The 24,321-nt window shown below is 41.1% G+C and overlaps 1 protein-coding gene across 3 annotated transcripts in view; it reads left to right on the top strand.

Moving 5' to 3' along the window:
• The window catches only part of LOC134355652 (transmembrane 6 superfamily member 1-like), a 53,148-nt gene extending 41,733 nt beyond the window's left edge, over positions 1-11,415 (top strand). For all 3 annotated transcript variants that reach the window (XM_063065883.1, XM_063065885.1, XM_063065884.1), the window contains exon 10: positions 10,457-11,415. In XM_063065883.1, coding sequence (XP_062921953.1) covers positions 10,457-10,648 — 192 coding nt within the window. In that variant the 3' untranslated portion in view covers positions 10,649-11,415. The remainder of the gene's footprint in view (positions 1-10,456) is intronic.
• Positions 11,416-24,321: the final 12,906 nt, after the last annotated feature.

The raw sequence follows: 24,321 nt of genomic DNA, 5'->3' as shown, positions 1-24,321 counted from the left end.
CAGGCAAGCTTTACTGGACAATGTGGATCATAATGTGTGAGTACAGTGTTTGACGCCACCATTTCCTTTGCGTTTTGGAAAGCCAACTTTCACACTGTTTTGTCCATTGCCAGTTCTTCTTGATCTGTAATAATGAGTTCAAGGGGTGGGACACAGTAGCCAGCTTTGGCAGGGACCTATTATAGTAATTAACAAATCCTATAAAGGACTGCAACAGTGACATGTCCTTTGACCTTGGGGCATCTACCGCTACTTGAATTTTCTCAGCACCATTATGTAAATTCTTGTGTGTGAATGGTGTGACCACAGTAAGTGATGTGTGTTTAAAGATTTCAGATTTGTTGCATTGTGCTGTGAGCCCATGATCTTTTTAACACTGACTTGAGATTTTGGAGATGTTCCTTGTCATCCTTACCAATAACACTGAGTGCCTGGGCAGCCTTGCAGCACCTGGAACATAGCTTTCTGCCAGAGTACAGGTACCGATGCTATTCCAACAATAAATCTGTTATAGCGATAAAGCCTTTTGTGAGCGTTTATGGGGAGAATCACTTCAGATTTCCTACACCTCCATCTGTAGGTGGGCGTCAGCTATATCCATTTGCTGAAGCATTTCCCTTTGCAAAAGTATTCTCTCTCTGAGCAGGGGTTGTTGATCTATTTTCAGTATTAGGTTGACCATGACCTTAAAATCACCACAGATCCCGAAAGACCCTTTCTTTTGCTCCTGCGACCACTGGCATTGCCCATTGGCTCCGCTCAATGTTGGAAAGAATTCCTTCAGACTCCATGCGATCCAGTTCAGAGGATACTTTTATCACGGATGGTATAAGGAGTCGGACAGGCTTTCTAAAACTTGGGTGTGGCATTTTCATTTTCCGCTATTTTACTCTTGATATATTTGAGTTTTCCAATGCCATCCATGAACACACTGCTGTGGCATCATGCAGTACCTTTCTTAATTTGGTTTCAGTTGATTCTATTGCAGGAGATGTGGCATGCAAATAGTGAATGGATATCTAATCAAGTTGCATTTTTCTCACCCAATCATGGCCCCATAATGCTGGCCCTCTTGTTTTTACCACATTCAAGTCCAATATGGCTTGTTGGTTGTTGTATTTCACTGTTACGAATGCCATTCCCAAATAAGTTATCTTTTGTTCCAGTGTAAGTTCTTAGATATCTGCAGGCTTCAGTTCAGTATATTTGAAATGCCATTCAAGCTCATTTTGTGGAGTGACTGAAACAGCCAAGCCAGTGCACAATTCCATTTGAATTATTTTGCCACTCACTTCTGTTGTAAGCCATATTGCTTATGTCTTGTTAGTTTTCACAGTATAAATCTTAAGACTACGCAATCCCGCTTCACTCTCATTATTGTCTGATTTTACATCAACAGCATACAGATTAATGCTTTTTTGAATCTGCAATTTGACTTTTTATCTTTTTCTCTTCCCTGTGCAGTTTATTTATTTTTGTCTGCCTGACTTGCTTTTTGTAAATGCCCTACTTGTTTCCATTTTCTGCAAGTTTCACCTTTAAGCCTGCGTTGTTCTGTTGTATGTGAGACCCTGCTACAAAGGTAACACAATTTGTTTGGCCAAGCTGGTTTTGAAAGTCTCAATTTTGTTCATGCTTACTTTCATTCCTGACTACAACTCACTTGTGTCGCTGGCTGCTGTTTCCATAGATAGAGCAATTTCAACTGTTCCTTTAAATGTGAGTTGTGCTTCAGTTGGGAGCTGTTTTAGAATACTTTCTTGTAAGGTTCCACAAGCTAAACAATCTCTCAGTGCATCACTGATCTGACAATGCTTGGAAAATTTCTTCAATTCAGCCACAGAAGCTGAAATGGACTCCTCTTCCCTTTGATTCCACTTATGGAACCTAAACCAACAATTCAATCAACAGTGGTTTTGGTTCTAAATTTTCCTGCATTACTTTCCTGATATCAGTAAAGCTAATTTTGGCTGGTTTGGTTGGAACAGTCAAATTTTAAGTAAACTGTATGCTTTTTCACCTGTTATACTCAGTAACATTAGCACTCGCTTTTCATTGTCTATTTTGTTTGCTTCAAAATATTGCTCAATTCATTCAGTATACATCATCCAGTTATCTGCTTTTCAATCAAACACATCTATCTTTCTGGTGCCATTTCTGATTTATTATATTTATTATTATTGTTATCACCTGATACTGTCAATGAACCAATAAACTTCATCCATTTTCTGCCTTTTAAAAAAATCAACAGTCTCTTTCCTTTGGCGAAGGAACATGTGTGGCATTTACTTTTTCACTTGAACGTCTCTCTCTCTCTCTCTTTGTGAAGAAAAAAATGTGCTGCACTTCAACATTTAGTCATTTTGGGCTTGCTTTAAAGCTTCCTCATTGCCTCTTTTATGCTTTACTCCAGAAATGAATCGAAAGGAAGACGTGGGAGCCCAGGAAAATGTGTGTACTTTGTTTTTCTTTAGTAAGGCGCTCACTTATGACATGGTGCCATAATGATGTATGCCATTCATGTATTTCTTTCATATAACCCGTAATGGATCATGAAAACAAACAAAGAATGCTTAATCAAACAATATATTTACAATATTACTGACATATTAAATACACAACAGTAATATTCACTGCTCCTTTCATTTACTGTGATGATCCAGCTAAGTTATTTTGTGCTAACCAATGTGGTGATTCCATTTGCATAACTGACAAATTCTAATTATCCTTTTAATATATTAGTCATCATATCAATGAGGGTGTTGATACATTGTTTAAGTGCTGTAACCTGAAGAATAATGCATTGTTTAAAATGTATCTCTATTCTTCTGAAGGGTTAAATATAGCGAGCTGAACCATGCAACACAATAATACTGAAAACTCTTATGTTTTCATTTCACCTTCCAACCTCAGTAAAAGTAATATAGTGTTACTTTTTTTTAACAAGATCATTCACAGGAAATGGATGCACAATAATATTTATTACCCATCTTCAGATGCCCCGAGAATCTGAATTAAAATCAGGTTTAATATCACAGACATAAGTCATGAAATTTGTTGTTATGAGGCAGCAGTACATTGCAATACATAATAATAAAATCTGTGAATTGCAGTAAGATATATATATATATATGTTAAATTAAATAAGTAGTGCAAAAAGAGAGAAAAAAAGTAGTGAGGTAGTGTTCATGGGTTCAATGTCCATTCAGAAATCTGATGGTAGAGAGCGAAAAGCTGTCCTGAAATGTTCAGTGTGTGCCTTCAGGCTCCTGTACCTCTTCCCTGATGGAAGCAATGAGAAAGCATGATGATGCTTCTCTTTTTCTAATAGTTAAAATATCTTGCTAGAAACATTTAAAGAACAATTTAATTTTTATTTGTTCTTTTTTTATTGAGTATTGCTGGTAAGGGCAACATTTAATACTAAATACTGATTTGTAATTGGGAAGATGGATGTAGTCTGCTCACTTGGACTGCTGGAGTTCCTACAGTGCTGATTGGTGGGGAGGATTTAGTACAAGCAATGATGAAGGAATTGTGGCAGATTTTCAGACGATGATGGTATGTGAAGGGGTGGAGAGGGGCCCTGCACAAGTTTCTGTTTGCCTGTCCCTGAAGGCCTTGACTATTTTTTGGTGGTAGAGGTTGTAGGTTTATTAGGTGCAGTCCGTGGTGAGGAACTGCAGTGTAAATTATAGATGGTATAGTGTGTGGCAGTGCTGGAAGGGAGGAATGTTTATGGTGGTGACTGGGGCATCAGTCAAATAGGTTGCATTGGTCTGGATGAAGTTTGGCTTTTTAAAGTGTCTATCAGGAAGTGAAAAGTCTTCCATTACAGTATTAACATGTGTCTTACAGATGTGGAAAAGGCTTCAAGTTATTTAGAAGCGAGTCACTCTCCCCACCCTCTGACCTGCTCTTGTTTCTGGTCCATTTCTGATCCCCAGAATATTGATGGTGTTCACTTGGCAGTGGCAATGCTATTGAACATCAAGGCAGGCGGTTCGACTTTCTCTTGTGAAGATGATTATTGTCCAGGTGTTTTGAGACAAATTATCAGCCCATGCTTGCGTGTTTTTTTAAGGTATTGATTGTTATTCAGGCAGGAGTTAATTCTAGCCATGACCAACCTCTCAAAGCACTCTATCACAGTAGATGTGAGCGCTACTGGGTGTTAGTCATTGAGGTAGCTCACCCTCCTCTCTTGATTGATACTACTTTGATACTATTGCATCCCAGATGAGTGCTAAGATGCCCTTTCTTTATTAGTGAAACAGTCTAATGTGCACATTGGATCGCAGGGTTCCGTCCATTCGTTCCCCATCAACCTCCTCCGAGCATCACTGACCCTTGGACCCTCGCTCCAAGTCCACTCCGTCCAGCGGTCTACCAACTCTCTCCACTCGCGTCTTCTCTCTTCATCTCTCCCCGGCAAAAGACTGTGAGATCCCTTCTCTCAGCCCAACAAGAAAGAACAGCATGCCTCTCATTGGATGGCGCACATTCCAAAGCCCCCGTTATCTCTAGTCATAACCCAAACATTGCTGCTACAGAGAAACCATTACATTAGCAGTGAAACCTTACAGAGAGGCCATTACTTTAGCAGTGAAGCCTTACAGCGCGTTACATTAGGATCTGGTAGACATTGATTCTACATCTAAAATTGTTTAGAAGACAGTCTATCTGTCATAAAGGATACACAATTGGCCTAAAGTCTTCAGCAACCAGAATTTATTTTGCATCTTGATCATCTGAAAAACAAGTTGATCAGTTTTCACTTGTTTGGGAAATGTAGTGTAAATCCTTTACAGCAGGTGTGACTGTCACAGCTCAGCACCATGGAATATGGAATATTTCGGAGAGATGTATAAGTGGTTTCTGTTGTGTTAATCTTGTCTCAGTGGCTCACAATTAGGAAATAATGGCTGGGTTACGAACAAGTCTGAGGTTTAAAATATTTAAAACTGTAATCTGTCCCTTATCATAACCTGATGTCAGCAGTACAGATCTAGTACATTGTACACCTCTGTTGAAATTCACCAGTGGTATCAACTGGGAATGTGTTTCCTGGGACAGATATTATCCCAAAGTCTTGACTGCTTGGTCAAAGTATAACATTATGTACAGAAGATTAATGTTTTATTCAACATTTGTCCCTTAACTAACACTGATAAAATATTCCCTTTGGAATATTGTGCTGTGTCATCTTGGCTTCTGCCTTTCCTAATTTCAGGTTAACTTGCTAGAAAGGGTTTATTTATTGTGAGCTTGGAGAATGTTATTTCTTCCTTGTTTTAACCAGGGAAGGTAAGGCAAGAAGATACTTAGAAAATGGTAACTCCTATATTTTTGTGTCAGTTTTGATCTGAAATCTCAGATTGATTGGATCCATGACCTAAACCCATTTCAAGAAATGTAATTATCATATTCTTTATTTTGGATTCATTTGGAAGAGGAAACAGTCGCATCCTTGGGAAATCCTGAACTGAATCTTGGCAAAAAGCACCATCCTGGGGCATTGTGCAGGTGTTTCACGCTGCACACAATTGTACTGCGCTGGAAGTGAGAGTGGTGGGATAAAGAAAAGTTGCTATGGGAACTCCAGGCTATTGAACTGTTGCTTTGAAGAAACAACACAGTTTTGAATTTGAATGATTTACAGAATCTAAAGATGTTCTTAGAACAATAGAAATTTTTTTGACAAGAACAGGCCATTTGGCCCAACAAAGCTTGCCAAATTCCGCCTCGCAGAGTGTGTTGAAATAACTATCGGCTTGGATTTGAAAGTCTCTAGGGTACTACTAGGTAGTTAGTTCCACGTGTAAAGAAATGCTTCCTGATGTTAGTCTGAAATCTCCCTTTAACCAGTCTCGCCTTATGGCCCCGTATCCTTGATATCATTAGAAGAGAGGAAGTTAAAAATTGAGTTAACAGCAATAGTACAAATGATAATAGATGAGATGAATGGAAACTGTTTTCAATGGCAGCAAAAGAGACGGTGATAAATAATCCAAGTGGCAGATGTTTATTATTTTACATGAGCATAAAAAAGCTCCAGACAATGGAAATCTGAAACAAGGGGCCAAGTGTGAAAAGAGAAGCCGAGTTAATATTTCAGCTCAGAGAATGTTTCTACCGTTTTCTATTTTGTACTTTGTTTTTACACGGTGCTGGTGTGCTTTAAATGGCTGGTGGTATCTGTTTCAATAGCAATGTGCCAGATGTATTAGGAACTTAAAGGTTTAATGAGAATGAGGAACTGGAAGGACTGAGTATTAGTGAAAAAAACAACTTTAGAGAAGTTGGTGAGATTGAAAACTGACAAAACCCAAGGACCCAAGATCAACATTTCAAGGCTTGAAAGAACTGACTTAAGAGATAGTGACTGCTCTTTGCAGAGATGAAACAATACCCTCCAAAGTTCTGTTAATTCTGGGATGGTTCTTATGGATTGCAGGGTAGAAAATGCATCTCCACTATCTGCAGATGACATACATCTGACACTCTGTTGAGAACTTTAATGAAGGGTGGGACTCTGGCCCCTGTCTTGCTTCTTGCGGAGAGTTGTTGGGGTGTTTTCTTTGTGGGAGTGGTGGTCTTCACCTCACCCAGCTGGAGGGTCAGAAGGCTGAGGACATTTGGACCCATTGCCCACACCGGGTTAGAACCGGTACAGAGTGACAGCTCAAGGCTGACCAAACTGAATGCAGCCTGGCCTTTTTGTATGTGTTTCCCTAACATTGGCATCACCGACATGGCTGCAAATATTACTCATCTCTTGCTACAATGTTATTCAGATCTGACCACAAAGTGTGGAATTAGAACCACGTGTTGGTTGGACATGTAGAAGGCTCTGTTCTCCAAGGGGCATCAGTGACAAAGACCCAACAGCTTTCAATCATCTTTTCGAAGCCGTTTCGTTGAATTAAATTTTACCAAAGGTCTTGGTGAATTTGAACCATATTCGTACAGTGCAGCTCAGGCCCTTTGGCCCTTCAAGTCTTGGATTAGCTATCAAGAATCTATTTAAGCTATGCCCATGTTATTCCTTCCACATTCTCATCAGCTGTTGCTGGATTTTGCCCCTCATCTGCACACTGGGGGCAATTCACACAGGCCAGTTCACCTGCCAGCCAGCATGTCTTCGGGTTGCCGAAGAAACTGGAGCACCAGAAAGAGAATCCGTGAAGTCATAGGCAAAGCATGCAAACGTCACAGTACTGGGGGTTGGGGGTTGGGGTGGGGGGATTGTCAGGATTAAACCTGGACTACTGGAGCTGAGTGACAGCGCCTCTTTGAGCTGCACCACTACGGTACTCCCGGTTGTTTGCTGAATAAAGACAAAGATGTGAATTTGATGAATAATTTCTAATTCATATATATTTGACAGTTTTTAATCTAAATAAACAAAAGGGAGGATCATCTCTATGCACTGGTTTAACCACTTGCATTTAATTAGATAATCACTTCCATTTGCTGGAGGATTCATAAAACTGTATACTGCAATTACTTTTACAGAGAACCCTTGCAAATTCCATTCCAGTCTTAACCCCACATTAAAGGAAAACTTGCATTTTAGAACACCTTTCACATATTAAAGTGCTTTACAGCTGTTGAGGTACTTCAGGCACAAATCACTGTAGAAAGCACAGCAGCCAGTTTATAGACATTACAACCCCATAAATAGAAATGTGATAATCTCTTCTAGTGAAAGTGACCAAGGGATAAATATTGGAAAAACCCCCTGCTGCTCTTCAGTAATGTAACCTAGGATCTATTGTGCCTATCTGTGAAGCAGTTGGTTCCTTAGCTCAATAGGTTGTCATCTCTGTACCAGAGGCCTGAATGGCATATCACCGGAGTGGGGCTCGAACTCACAACCTGCCACCTCAAAAGCAGAAATGCTACCACTGAGCCACCATCTCCTGTGCTGGCATTCAAAACAGCGAATATATTGGAAACCATTGATACTGTAATGAGCACACAGTGGTTAAGCTGCTATGCACCCCCAGTCATCTCAGCTTCCCACTAACAATGGTCACTAGTGAGCATTTTAAAATGAAGAGGAAATGTTTATAAACACGGTGCATGGATGAATATACTTTGACTCCATTGGGAAGCACATTACTTATTCTCTATTATGCATTCTATTTATAAGGTGTCGAGGTCACGAGTGTTGTAAATAGGCATGGAATGTGGATAGTGCATTCAGTTATGAAGTTCTGGCCATAGTTGGTGAAGAAAGGGTTCTGGGGAGGAATGAATGAAGGCAGTTGGTTAACAATAGATAGCAGGAATGTGAAAGTGGATCAAGGATAAAATAGTTCAGCAATCTTAAACTGTACTTTGAGAGTCTCTGTGTTCCACAGAAATGAAGCAAAGTGCAGAGCCACATTGCACTTCTAATTTAAGAAATTATTTGATCTCCTGCTTGCACTCTGTTGATGTTACAGAGCAAAATAATGGCCATATCCAATCCCAGATACAATGATGCTATTTTAAAAGTCAGCTGCCTGCAATAAAAATAGTCACAGAATGGTGTAAACCTTATAGCTTGATATGCCGTGGAGACCAGACTATTTAATTAGCATCAATCAGGAAGATTAATTCAAAGATGGCAATAAGGCAAGGTAGACACAATTAGGCAAAATATTCTTCACAGCTGTCCTTGCTGAATTTTGCAAAAGAAACTACTTATCTTGAAATTCCATTGCTTAAATCAATGTTTTCTTCATGCTGTGATGGAACTTTGTGAAAGACACAGTCACTAAAGGTGGCTGTGTGCACACACTTGCGATTTTATTCCAGATTCTGTGTATCAGACGTAAATGTATGGACACTACTTGATATATATTGTGATATCAAACAGTGGAACGTGCTGATTGTAACTTGGGCAAAGTTATGTTGCACACTAAAGCAGGCCCTAATGAAGGTGAAATGTCCCTTGGTGTTATTTGGAAAGTGTCCAAACTTAACTAGACCATAGACTGGAAGCCTGAGGTGCCTTTTCTTCAAAAAGCTTTCTCTCAGACTTTCTTTCATGGGCGTTCCCAGCGTACTGAAATCAGTTTTCAGGGCTGCTGATTTCAGACTCTCCAATCGTATGCCCACATTGATCACCTCCTCAGTTAGCACTTTAACAATAATCCTTTCTTCATGATCTTGTTTATGCCTCCACCCCACAGTCATCTCTCACAATGATAAGCCACCCCACTCTCATCTGCTGCCCAACTCAATTTCTTGGAGAACTCCACACTCTGCAATGGCATGAACTCATGGACTGTAGACATTGATTAAGGGCTGTCCTAGCATACACTAAGTATAACACTGGGGGTTCAATCCCCCACATCAATGCTCTGTTGTGCATTTTCAGTCATCTTACAATTTCTAACCTGTTTGGTGAAGTTGCTATTGTGTAATTCCTTCATGCATACATAACATGAGAAAAAGAGACAGGAGCCGTGCATTCATCCCACTTTCCTGTACTAACGCCAAATCTAATAACCTATGATTAAAAGCTACACATCCTTAAATATTCTCAATGACTGAGCCTTCACAATTCTCTGAGAGGAGAATTTCAAAGAAACATTTCCGTCTGGATGAAGAACCTTCCTCTCATCCCTGCCCTGAATGACTATTCTTTTTTTTTCTGGAGATTATGACCCCTGGTTTCTGATATTTCAGTCAGGGAAAATATAAAATTTGCATCAATCCTGTCTAGCTCCAGAAGAATTTTTGTACATTTCTATAAGGTCACCTCTCATTCCTGTCAGGCTTAGAGGAACAAGCTCTATAGGTGACAGATGCCCTTCCCAAGAATCAATCTGGTGACTCTTTTCTGCATTCCTTTCAACACAAGTATCTCCTTGCTTAGGTGGGGGAACAAAACCTCAGAATAATTGGGCCTTCTATGGTTTACATGGACTATTTTGCACCAGTTCTTAACCCTCTCTCCGTAATGTTGAAATAAGCTTCTGCGGAGATATTTGCTGAGACTGGGGGCTGTCTCGGGAGTTGGCTGGATAGGGGAGGATTCTCCTATGACTTCCTGTTCAAAGTTTTCACCAATTGGAGTACAAAAATGGAGGGAGGTAACCTTGTCATTTTCTATCTGCATCTTGGGATACGCTTTACATGATAGAGGGCAGGGGAAATCTTTAATATCTTGGTCCCTGCTAAATCTCACTGGTTATCCGCTAGGGAGGGAAGGAGTGGGCAGTAGTGGCTCGAACAGGGCATTTCCTGCATGTGAGCACATTCCACCAGTTCTTTTGTAGCAATTTCACAGAGAATTATTTTCTTCCATAGGGAAAAAAATACATCGCTTCATATACGTACTTCTAATGGGAACAGGCAGAAATGCAAATATATCAGACCCAAGTTTGTTCTCTAATCAATTTATTGATTAATATTGCATTTCTTGTATTTATTAATGTGTGTTTTCTTTAACAAACAGGCACAGTTTTCACACATTGGAGCATCCCTTCATTCCAGGACTCCTTACACATACAGAGTACCAGAAGACGCCTATCTGTCCTTTCTATTAATAAATGGACTGTATGGTATTCTGCCACAGTTACTTGCCTACAGATGTATCAATAGCCCAGAGTTTTTTCTAAAAAGAAAAAAGGACACAAAGACCATGTAGACCCTGATTGTATGAAATGATTTATTTTTATGTCCAAATATGCATAATTGTTAATTAAATAGGTTTGCGTATTTAATATTAGAGAAACATTATTAGTAGAAAATTGTATTGGTGCCTTGTAAATGAAGTTCATTTTCTATTTTGGTATTAATACTGTTTTATTTTCCCAAGTGTACTGTTGAGTAAAATTAATAGATTTGTGTATTTAAGAGCAATTGTAATCTAAGTGCCAAACACAATGCACTTATTATACTTTAGTCAATGACTGCAGTTGTGAAATCTGCATCAATCACATCAGTTTTGATGCTTATCCTGTGTAACGCAATAAGTTACCAAGTTTGTCTGTGCAATAGGAACCAGGAGGGGCTGTGAATATCAGTACAGCAGTCTGGTATAATTTTAGATTGTGTACTTTCTGAAAATGTGGCAAAACTATTAATAGTAACTTTTAACAGGGAGTTGCAGAGAGGTTTGAAAGGAGGGGCTGTAGAATAATGCTGAAGAAGTAGAACTTGCATAGAGCTGCCATTGATGAGATGGGCTGAATTGTCTCAGTCTTACTATAAGATGTGCTGAAAGCAGTGAAGATACTGATATTAGAATAGAATCATTATTATTGATCGTAACAAATCATCTGCTTTGAATATATTTGAACTATACGCAGTAGATCCTGTAGTTCATGCAGCCAATGTTAAAATGACTGTTTACATAAGATGACTAGTGTGGATAAGAGTACAATGTGAAACATAAATAAACAAACATGAATCTGACGGACATTCTGCCTCATTTTTTTAAATCTGTACTCATTTTTGAAGGATCTTCATGATATAAATTTGTGGATTTTAAGACAATGTAGATGTCTAATTCTGTCATTACACTCAGCTAAAATTGACTGCTTCGTTTCCCTACTGCACTAATCTTCGGCAAATCCCAAGGAACATTGCAAGTTTCAAGTTCAAGTTTATATTTATTGTCAAAGTAATACACGTCCTAGGTATAACTGTCCTGAAAATTAGCTTTTATTTGTACCAGCAGCTCAGTACATTACAAACATGACAAACACAAATTACATCAATTTAAATTAACATTAATCACCCATAATTTACATGCCACAATAAATAAAATTAAAACAATCCAAACCGTGGATCTGGGGCTGAATATTAATAATTTGAGGGAAACATAGTCTGAGGCAGTATTAGGGTTTGTCAGGCCAGTTTAGGAAACTGATGGCAGCTGCTGTTGAACTGTGAGGTGTGGGTCTTTAGAATCCTTTATCTCCTACTTGATGGCAACAATGAGAAAAGGGTATGACCAGGATGGGAGCCCTTAATGTTGGATGTTGCTACACAATCTCCTTTATCTTCCAGTCCACCAGCTCTGGCCTCCCGTGTTTCCTGAATTTCCATTGCTCCACTTTGAGAAATTGCGTTTTGAGGAATTTGCACCACAGCTTCTAGATTTTTCTTCCTAAGCTTTGCTACTCAGCACTTCTCTTCTTTGAAGATGCTCCCAAAACCTTTCCTCATTCATCAAACATTTAGTTATTTGTTGCAATGGTCCCAAGGGGAGTTCTGTGTGGTAAGTTGGTTAAAGATGATGGGTGATGATACAAGCATGGGAAACCTGGAAAATTGGGCTTCCTTAGTGTTTTACTAAAGGTAATTTTTACTTTGCAATTCCTGCCTTCAGGCTGTATGGTTGACAATCTGGATGCCTTTCAAATAGGAAGCTTGATTTACAGGGCTGAAGTTAATGAGAATAGGGGAGTGAAGGGATCAGGTAAGGAGCGTGGTTCCAAATTTTGAATAGTGGGTGTAAATCTTCAGGAATCCTAAACCAAAGGAAAGGTCCAAACAATGGAGCTAGGGCTTGATAGAAAAGTGCTCCAATGCTGGTTAGGCAGTTCAATGTGGGTAAATAGTGGCCATTACTGGAACAGAGGATATTTGAGGCCTATTTGTGTGTAGTGGAGCCAGCAGGTCACGGAAGGTGGAAGTGGGTCAACTTCTACAGGAAAGACCTTTGCTCCCTCTGATATACAAACTGTGTGCTATAGACACTATTTCAAGAATCCAGCCTTGTAACAGTTAAATAACCGCCTGCTTTCGTAAACTGGACAGTCGGCCTCTTATCAGACAGGAAGTGGATGAGTTCAAGGAGGGTTCAAGGTAGGGTTGCAAAATCCTGTACTAGATTTTAATCTCTAATGTGGCAAAATAGTTTTTGTACAAAAATTCAGCCTTGTATATCCTTAAATGGCATGTGGCTCGTGTCAAATGTTGTCTATTAAGACTGCAGCGATTACAACATTAAAAACTGGTGTATGTTTATCAGTGTGATGTTGGAGTTGCTGGTACCGTAAAGAGCTAATTCACACAGTTAACCATTGTACCACTCTGTTTACTGTGTTTCAGGCAGTTAAACATCTCTGCTTCAATAAACTGATGCGTTTCTCTGATGCTCTTTGTTTAACTGAATTATATAATATTCAACAATGCAAGGACTATCAATGGAAGTAGTCTCCTACAATGAGAGTCTGCATATCAGTGACTCTGCAACTTAGGGACTGACGGAAATGTCTTCAACCTGTTCTCTGGGACCCGGTTATGCGAGTGCAGAGGGCCCAACAGGTCATGTGGACAGGAAAGGTGGCAACGCCTACCACTGTAATCTGTGCAAATGATCACAGACGGGAACTTGGAAAATTGGAGATGATGCATGTAGGCTGGAGAGTGTACAGAAATATCTTTAGCTATTTAGGTATTAATGGGATTGGTGCAGGGAGCAGCTCCAAAGTATACAAGGTAGACATAGCATACAGCCCTTTGACCCAGATTGTCCATGCCGATCAATCGTCCCTCACTCAGCACAAATGGGGCTGGATAAATAGTTAATGTAGTACAGAGATTTGTTCGATAACTCAGACAGTGAGATCATTGGGTATGATATCTATATCTGTCTGGAGGCCAAGTCCATTAATTGCCTTCCCAGAATTATGTCCTTTTCCCTCAAAGCAGAGTTTCAGAAAGAGGTGCATAAAGTCCAACAGTCCAGCCTGTGAGTGAAGGTCTGGCTTAGTGAGTACATGGTCCTAGTTCAGGCCTGAAGCTGGACAAACTTTTGCAGTTGTACAAAGTTCACTTCCAGCTGCGTAAACCAGAAGTCAGCAAACTGTCCCAAGGCAGCCCTCCTAGCTTTGGGGCTATAACGACTTTGGGCAGACCATGTCATTCACCAGTGTCCAGAAACAGACACTCTATTCTTGAACCAAAGGGGTTCACCTATATTCTCAGAGCCTCTTGATTACTTCCTCCAACACACTCAAGCACTTCTGTTTGGTCCTCATTTCAATCAGGATACTCACTGTACAGGACACAGAATATACTCCGTAATATACAGTTCATTACTACCCCAAGTATCTTAGGATCTGATTTACACTTGTGACAGCTCTGTAAAGGCAAATGTGTGTTTATGTTCGGGTGGCACAGATGCCGCTGATCTACAATCAGTTGGGTGCAGTCACAGGAGAAGACCGGTTTAGTGATAACGTTGATCCTTGCAGTTTAGCAAAACAATCCCGAAACACGATCAGTCAGCATCCACAGTTTATTCAGGGCTACTTCATCTTCTTCTTCTTAGGTAGCTCCTTGGAAAAGTGCCACATCCCTCAGACACAGGGAACACCCAGCGCAAGACTCCTTTAGGTGGAGGAAGAACATTCAGAAAGCCGCAGGAAACATCAAGTATCTTCCTCACGGCATGAGGGAGCTCACAAGGAAGTGTGGAAAAGGCCCGTTACCTCCACAACTTACCTCCCCATCACTCCACTGAGCAGATCAAAGACTGCAGGTCCCAATCACCTTCCTCACCAGGACCCACAGAAATGGAATGGAAGCAAGGTACCATGGAATCCAGGAGACCAGAGCGACTCATTGGTTACAGCCCGTGGTTTCGTTTCCACACCTTGCAGATGTAACCTCTCCATGTGTTTATCCAATTCACTTTCGAAGGCCACCATGGAACCTGCCTCCTTCGCAGCCGTAGTACGTTCTACCCAGATAATGCAAAAAAACGTTTCTCCTCATGTCACTTTTCATCCTGTTCTCCTTCACTTTGTACAAATGATCTCTAGTTCTTGACCATTTCAACAATGGGAACATCCTTCCTTCTCCACTATCATTGTATGCATTCTACTAAATCTTCACCGGGTCTTTTCTCGGGTTAACAGTCCCAAACTTCTCCAATCTCTCCTTATTGTAGTTGTTACGTACCCCGTAACTGGGTTGCCAAACCAGCAGAAATGGGTCACTCAGTTGGAGTCTGGATTACTAGAACTAAGAAAGTTTTATTAAAGAAACAAGCAATGCAGTAATCGAAAGGATAATAAATGCAACAGTTCAGCAATGATAAACACACATGTGCACAGAATTAAGATAACAGAATCAATCAAGCTCTATCGTTGTCTAGGGGTAAATGACCAATTTCAAAGTGAAACAAAGTTCAGTCCAATTTAGTTCAGTTCGCAGTAATTGTTGCCATGGCGATGGACAACGTGGGGGGAGGGAGAGAGAGAACGAGAACGACTGATCATTCAGAACGGCTTCCACTCACAGACCGGCCATATTGCTCACAAGCAGCTTTCGGGCGGGTCCTTTGTGATGTCACCTGAGGTCACCGACTGTGACCCCTCCTCCAGATGCGGTCGATCCTCTGCAGTGAACCCGGCACCCAAGCGAGGGTGGACACACACCGGGTTCCCGCTGATCGTACCTTTCCACCCTGTGCGTTTATGGCCCGGTACTTCCCACCGACTTGTGGGAGGCGCACAGCTTCCAGGGTCTCGTTACCTCGGGTGTCATGTGTGTCCTGCCTTAGCGAACCTGTCCCTTTTTATCCCCCTGCTGGGGTATCGCCTGTCCATCACTTCAAATAGTTCAGGGTTCAAAGGGGGAGCCGCTCTTGACAATACCCAGACTGATGGCTCCTTCATTAACACCTCCAAATGCTGCTTCATTGTGTGCCTTATCTCTCCCTCCCCTGAGGACAGGTGGCAGACCACTGCTGATGCCACTGGTACAAGCCCAGGCCAGCAAACATCTTAATTTATGTGTATTCTCGTCACATAGTAAACTATTATCAAAATTCATACGAACTAATCTCCAATCAATTAACTCTGTCTACACTCCCAGCTACCTCAGGACAGCAGTCGGCGTAATCAAGGACCGTCCCAAGCTGGGCATTGCCTCTTCATCCCCCTCTCATTAAGAGGAAGCCACAAATGTCTCAGAACATGAACCACCAGACTCAAAGTCAGACTTCTATACCACTATTATCAGACTCTTAAATAGACCTCTCATACACTAGAAGATGAACCCTTGAAATCTTAATCTACCCCTTGCACTTTATTTTTCACCTGCACTGCACTTTCCTGAAATGGCAAAATTATATTCTGTATTCTGTTTTCTTTTTTTCACCATCTCTGTGTAATTATATATGGCATTCTCTGTCTCGATGGCAGGCAAAACAAAACCTTTGCACTGTATTTTTGTACATGTGAAAGTGAACCAGTACCAGTGCCCAAAACTTCCCCAGACCCTTTCTGATAGCACCACATGCTTCATGTAGTGACATGACCGTAAATGAACATGATACTCCATTTGAGACCAGACAATGCTGAATCAGAATCAGGATCAATAGCACTGCCATATGTCGTGAAATTTGTTATTACGTGGCAGCAGTGCATTACAATACATAATAGAATGGTTTCATTTAATCTATATTAATATTAATCTATATTTCCTTTCCCCATTCTTCCTGCCAAACGCATGGCATGACAATTTTATAGAATAAGCTTTGCTGCCATACATCTGCTCATTCTACCAATCTATTTTTGTCCTGCTTTCACTTACCTCAATACGTTTCAGAGTCCACAATACTGCCAAGTGTAACGGTTGAGTTAAAAACAGGAAATGTTGGAAGCAGGCCAGGCCAGTCCACATCTGTGGGAAAAGAAACCGAGTTAATGTTCCAGGTCTGAGACCCCTCGTCAGACTATTCTGACGAGGGTGTTCGACCTAAATATAAACACAAGAGAGTCTGCAGATGTTGAAAATCTAGAGTGACACACACACAATGCTGGAGGAGCTCAGCAGGTTAGGCAGTATCTGTTGAGAGGAATACACAGTCGACATATCAGGCTGAGTCTCAATGAGGGGTCTTGGCACGAAACATCGACTGTTTATTCCTCTCCATAGATGCTGCCTGACCTGCTGAGATTCTCTAGCGTTTTGTTTGTGTTGTACGACCAAAATGTCAGCTTTGTCTCTCTTCCCACAGTAATGTTGTGAATTATTTGGGTACTGTATTTGTTGTTTGATGAAGCTTTCTTCTTTGGTTAAATAATTAATTGCAACATATACATAAAAATACATTATTTGTATATGCCATCACGCTATCACGTGATACGAGCATGCCTCACTTAAAGTGGAGGAATGGGTTAGTAAGTTTGCTGATGACACAAAGGTTGGAGGTGTTGTGGATAGTGTGGAGAGCTGTCAGAGGTTACAGCCGGACATTGATTGGATGCAAAACTGGACTGAGAAGTGGCAGATGGAGTTCAACCCAGATAAGTGTGAAGTTGTTCATTTTGGTAGGTCAAATATGATGGCAGAATATAGTATTAATGGTAAGTCTCTTGGCAGTGCAGAGGATCAGAGGGATCTTGGGGTCCGAGTCCATAGGACACTCAAAGCAGCTGCACAGGTTGACTCTGTGGTTAAGAAGGCATACGGTGTATTGGCCTTCATCAATCGTGGAAATGAATTTAGGAGCTGAGAGGTAATGTTGCAGCTATATAGGACCCTGGTCAGACCCCACTTGGAGTACTGTGCTCAGTTCTGGTCGCCTCACTTCAGGAAGGATGTGGAAGCCATAGAAAAGGTACAGAGATTTACAAGGATGTTGCCTGGATTGGGGAGCATGCCTTATGAAAACAGATTGAGTGAACTCGGCCTTTTCTCCTTGGAGCGACACAGGATGAGAGGTGACCTGTAGAGGTGTATAAGATGATGAGAGGCATTGATCATGTGGATAGTCAGAGGCTTTTTCCCAGGGCTGAAATGGTTGCCACAAGAGGACACAGGTTTAAGGTGCTAGGGAGTAGGTACAGAGGAGATGTTTTTTACTCAGAGAGTGGTGAATGCGTGGAATGGGCTGCCGGCAATGGTGGTGGAGGCGGATATGACAGGGTCTTTTAAGGGACTTTTGGATAGGTACATGGAGCTTAGAAAAATAGAGGGCTATGGGTAAGCCTAGTAATTTCTAAGGTAGGGACATGTTCAGCACAACTTTGTGGGCTGAAGGGCCTGTATTGTGCTGTAGGTTTTCTATGTTTCTATGTTCCTAAAGTAAAGACCAAGTTAAACCCGTATTTTCAGACCCCCTGCATCTTTCTTAAATTAGTTTAATATTTTGAAGTTACAAAACATAACAAGTAAGGCCTGAACTGACAGTTCCAGAATTTTCTACTTCTACTTAAGAGTTCCAGTATCTGCCTTTTTGTTTTGATTTTTACAGTAATGTTGACTAGACCCAAGGATTGTTAAAAAGATAGGGTTAACTAAAGTCAGGTATGCTGACTAGATTCAGATTTCACGGAAATGGAAACTGGACATCTCGATTATTCATGTCTGCAGCATTATACCATTGAAGATCTGTCTGTGATTTATCCATGACGTATCTCTCTCCTTGGTAAAGCGTATAAAGATCTAGCACTGACGCAGTTCAATAAACCAGTAATGTCCTTTGAATTGCTGTGCAGATATACAGTGAGTGATGATGAAATCAGTGACTCAGAATGAACGTGTCTGTCAGCTCCCTCCTGTGGTTCAAATAAACAAAGACAACTTGTATTTATAATACGCCTTTAGCGCAGAAAAATACTAAATCACTGGATATTTATGCCAAATTTGACACTCTGCAACATGGAATATTTTGGTGTTGTCTAAAAGATTTTGACGGACAGGGCTCAATGAAAGCATTTAAGGAAGTAAAAGAGGTGCAAGAACAAAGGCAACAGGAGTATGTGTGCAAAACCATCAAGAGTGGATGGACAGGTTGTGAATGGGGTTAATATTTCTGGACTTTATTGATAAATACATAGAGTATAGCTGGAGAAAATTTTTGCGGAAATATTATGAAACATTGACTCCAGAAAGGGTAAGATGGGGCAGCGCACACTAGTCCTCATAGAAGGATCAGAAGTGGAAAGAGTGAGTAATTTTTGAGTTCCAGGGTGTCAACATCTCTCAGGATCTATCCTGGGCCAAGCATGTTGATGCAGTTACAAAGAAGGCATGACAGCGGCTATATTTCATTAGGAGCTTAAGGAGATTTGGAACGTCACCAAACACACTTGTAAATTTCTACGGATATATAGTGATAAGCATTCTAACTGGCTCCATCACCATCTGGTATGGGGGTGGGGGGGATGGTTGTGTAGGGTTGCAATGTACAGGATCAAAGTAAGCTGCAGGAAGTTTTAAACTTAGCTCCATCATGGGGACTGGCCTCCCCAGCATCCAGGATGTTTTCAAGGAGGTACAGCCTTCCCATGAGCCTGGATACCCAGCAGATCACTCTCTGTAACTTTCACAATCTTTAATGGGATCCTACCACTAAGCGCACCTATCCCTCGCCCCACCCCCCCAAACCCCCTCTCCACTTCCTATGGGGATTGCTCTCTCCATCAGACTCTTGTCCATTCGTTCACTGTTCCCCCTCCAGGCACTTAACCCTACAAGCAGTACAATTTCTTCACTTCCTCCCTCACCACCATTCAGGGCCCCAGTCACTCTTTCCATGTGAGGCAACACTTCACCTGCAAGGATCACTTACTGTACCCAGTGCAGCCTGCTCTACACGGGTGATGGGGGCACCACTTTATTGAGTAGCTTCACTCCGTCCACAGCCTCTAAGCTTCTTCATCCCCACTACCTTACCCACCCACCTTCCCCCTCACTTGACATCACCTATCACCGGCCAACTTGTACTCCTTCCCCTTGCCCCATCTTCTTATTCTGACTTCTTCCTGGTTCCTTTCCAGTCCTAATGAAGGATCTCAGCCCAAAGCATTGACTGCTTCTCCCTCTCCATATATTGTATGCTGCCTGATTTGCTGCATTTTGTGTGTGGTATGGACGCCTTAGATCACACCACCAGGTTCAGGAACAGTTCTTACCCTACAACCATGAAGCAGCATGAATAACTTCAATCACAGTACTCTGAACTGATTCTGCAAACTATAGGCTCACTTACAAGGACTTCTTACAACTCATGTTTTCAACATTTTTTGTTTGCACAGTTTGTCCTCTTTTGCACATCAGTTATTTGTTAATGTATAGTATTTTTTGTAAAATTCTATTGTATTTCTTTATTTCCTGTGAAAGTCTGCAAGAATATGATTCTGAAGGTAGCTTATGGTAATGTATATGTACTTTCATAATAGGTTTATGTTGAACTTTGAACTTTTAGTGCCTTGATAGCTGATGGCATGCCTGCCAACCATGGAATGATGAAAACCGCTGACAACAATGATAGGGTGGTGTAAGTGTTTTAGAGTGTGCTGAAGCTGGAGGTTGTTTTGGAGATAGGAAGGACCAGAGCAAGGGGGGGGGGGTTGCAAACTAGGTTGAGAATGTTACACTGAGGTGATAATTCAGAGATAACAATGAATTGCACTTGATGCAAAGTAGAACATGAAGTCATTCAGAACTGTGTTGTCGAAACCTAGGAAGGACAGAATGAGGAAAAACTGTGTGGATTTGTAAGGGAACAGATATGTCTTGGAGTCTTCTAGAAGAGCAATCTCATTATTCCCATTGTCTGCCCCTTGTCTCAAACCTTGTTTTTATCATTTTCCCTCCAGAGTCATCTCTTTCAAAAGTCCTGATCAACTGTACTACCATCATTTTCATTGTCCATCTCCTCCGTGGGTCCTCTCAGCCTCTTTGCTCTATGGCATGTAGACCTTGCTTCTCCAGTCTGATACACGAGTTGAAATCACTCTTTGGATCCTTTGTACAGACTATTTTCTGTCTTACTTCTGGACCTTCATGTCCTTCCGTTAGTGTAGTGTCCAGAAATGGACAAGTGTTGTGGCCTGACCAGTGATTTCTACAGGGTCACCATATCCCTTCTGCATTTATACTTTTTATGAACCCATGGATATAACGGAGTTGGAAATGTACTGCCTCATGATGTCACGGTTAAATTTAATTCAGTGAAATTTGCCACAATATCAATATCGATTATAATTCTTCAGATTAATTTAGGATTTTATTTAAATTGGTGCTGATGTGATTGATGAGATTGATACTTCATGGAGTAGGAAAAGGCAAATCAGACGTTTTAAAATGAAATTAAAATAGTGGTGGAGGAGATAGGAAATGTTATTTTCCATGTACAGTATACAAGTCATTGACAAATATATAAGATCACTCTTGGTCATTGTAAAGGCTGATATAATAATGACCTTTGATGAAAGGAATCCAGAATACAATTGTGATGAAGTAAAGGATCTTGTACAAACACAGTGAAACATACTGGAATGATTGTATTGATCATAAAGTAATGGAACATGTATTCACCAGAATTATATCAGACTTCAGAAGTCTACTTATGGGGATAAAGCTGCATTGAATTAGCTTGCAGTCTCCTGAGTTGAGAAAGTTGTGAGTAATCCATTTTAGTAATTTATCACGATAAAGGGATTTAGTAAGGTAGATATAAAGATGTATAGGGAAATTAGATCCAGATCTTTAAGGAAAGAATTCTTTATGCTGAAGGACCTAATTAGGGGCTAATTCCTTAACAAGCTGTTGATTGAACTTTTTATGAATTCTTTCCTTTGGTGAACCAAGAAATAGGGAGTAGAAGTAGTAAAAGGAACCATGGAAGATATGACTTTGATGTGTAGAATGATTTAATGGAAAAGGAGAAGGGAGCTCAGGAGGCTGAATGTTTATCTTGATGTTTTAACATAGAAAATAGGTGCAGGAGTAGGCCATTTGGCCCTTTGAGCCTGCACCACCATTTATTATGATCATGGCTGATCATCCAACTCAGAACCCCGCCCCAGCCTTCCCTCCATACCCCCTGATCCCCGTAGCCACAAGGGCCATATCTAACTCCCTCTTAAATATAGCCAATGAACTGGCCTCAACAGTTTCCTGTGGCAGAGAATTCCACAGATTCACCACTCTCTGTGTGAAGAAGTTTTTCCTAATCTCGGTCCTAAAAGGCTTCCCCTCTGTCCTCAAACTGTGACCCCTCGTTCTGGACTTCCCCAACATCGGGAACAATCTTCCTGCATCTAGCCTGTCCAATCCCTCTAGGATCTTATACGTTTCAATCAGATCCCCCCTCAATCTTCTAAATTCCAACGAGTACAAGCCCAATTCATCCAGTCTTTCTTCATATGAAAGTCCCGCCATCCCAGGAATCAATCTGGTGGACCTTCTTTGTACTCCCTCTATGGCAAAGATGTCTTTCCTCAGATTAGGGGACCAAAACTGCACACAATACTCCAGGTGTGGTCTCACCAAGGCCTTGTACAACTGCAGTAGTACGTCCCTGCTCTTGTACTCGAATCCTCTCGCTATAAATGCCAGCATACCATTCGCCTTTTTCACCGCCTGCTGTACCTGCATGCCCACTTTCAATGACTGGTGTATAATGACACCCAGGTCTCGTTGCACCTCCCCTTTTCCTAATCGGCCACCATTCAGATAATAATCTGTTTTCCTATTTTTGCCACCAAAGTGGATAACTTCACATTTATCCACATTAAATTGCATCTGCCATGAATTTGCCCACTCACCCAACCTATCCAAGTCACCCTGCATCCTCTTAGCATCCTCCTCACAGCTAACACTGCCACCCAGCTTCGTGTCATCCGCAAACTTGGAGATGCTGCATTTAATTCCCTCATCTAAGTCATTAATATATATTGTAAACAACTGGGGTCCCAGCACTGAGCCTTGTGGTACCCCACTAGTCACTGCCTGCCATTCTGAAAAGGTCATTTTCTGCCCAAAGTATAACTGCAAGAACTAGCACCCTCATTATAGGGTCACAGAGTTATACAGTACGGGATAACTCTGCCCAACTCATGTGTGCAAAACAAAGTGCTTACCTGAGCTAGTTTAATTTGCCTGTGTTTGGCCCATTTCCTTCTATCATATACCTGTCCAGATGTCTTTTAAATATTGTGTATCCACCTCAACTGCTTCCTCTAGCTCCATATATACAGTGGCATGCAAAAGTTTGGGCACCCCGGTCAAAATTTCTGTTACTGTGAATAGCTAAGTGAGTAAAAGATAACCTGATTTCCATATAACAATATAACAATTACAGCATGGAAACAGGCCATCTCGGCCCTTCTAGTCCATGACGAACGCTTACTCTCACCTAGTCCCACCAACCTGCACTCAGCCCATAACCCTCCATTCCTTTCCTGTCCATATAGCTATTTAATTTTGCTTAAAGTGACAATATCGAACCTGCCTCTACCACTTCTGCTGGAAGCTCATTCCACACAGCTACCACTCTCTGAGTGAAGAATTTCCCCCTCATGTTACCCCTAAACTTTTGCCCCCTAACTCTCAACTCATGTCCTCTTGTTTGAATCTCCCCCACTCTCAATGGAAAAAGCCTATCCACGTCAACTCTGTCTATCCCCCTCATACTTTTAAATACCTCTATTACAGTTTGTAAGTCCCCCCTCAACCTTCTATGCTTTCAAAAGGCATAAAGTTAAAGATGACACATTTCTTTAATATTTTAAGCAAGTTTACTTTTTTATTTCCATCTTTTACAGTTTCAAAATAACAAAAAAGGAAAAGGGCCCAAAGCAAAAGTTTGGTCACCCTGCATGGTCAGTATTTAGTAACACCCCCTTTGTCAAGTATCACAGCTCGTAAATGCTTTTTGTAGCCAGCTAAGAGTCTTTCAATTCTTGTTTGGGGGATTTTCACCCATTCTTCCTTGCAAAAGGCTTCTAGTTCTGTGAGATTCTTGGGCTGTCTTGCACGCACTGCTCTTTTGAGGTCTATCCACAGATTTTCGATGATGTTTAGGTCAGGGGACTGTGAGGGCAATGGCAAAACCTTCAGCTTGCGCCTCTTGAGGTAGTCCATTGTGGATTTTGAGGTGTGTTTAGGATCATTATCCTGTTGTAGAAGCCATCCACTTTTCATCTTCACCTTTTTTACAGATGGTGTGATGTTTGCTTCCAGAATTTGCTGGTAATTGGATTCATTCTTCCCTCTACCAATGAAATGTTCCACGTGCCACTGGCTGCAACACAAGCCCAAAGCATGATCGATCCACCCCTGTGCTTAACAGTTGGAGAGATGTTCTTTTCATGAAATTCTGCACCCTTTTTTCTCCAACCCTTTTTGCTCATTGCGGCCAAAAAGTTCTATTTTAACTTCATCAGTCCACAGGACTTGTTTCCAAAATGCATCCTGCTTGTTTAGATGTTCCTTTGCAAACTTCTGACACTGAATTTTGTGATGAGGACGCAGGAAAGGTTTTCTTCTGTTGACTCTTCCATGAAGGTCATATTTGTGTAGGTGTCGCTGTACAGTAGAACAGCGCACCACCACTCCAGA

Source organism: Mobula hypostoma, chromosome 13 (genome assembly GCF_963921235.1).
Source record: "Mobula hypostoma chromosome 13, sMobHyp1.1, whole genome shotgun sequence".
Lineage (NCBI taxonomy): Eukaryota > Metazoa > Chordata > Chondrichthyes > Myliobatiformes > Myliobatidae > Mobula > Mobula hypostoma.
This window is presented reverse-complemented; position numbering and strand designations above follow the sequence as displayed.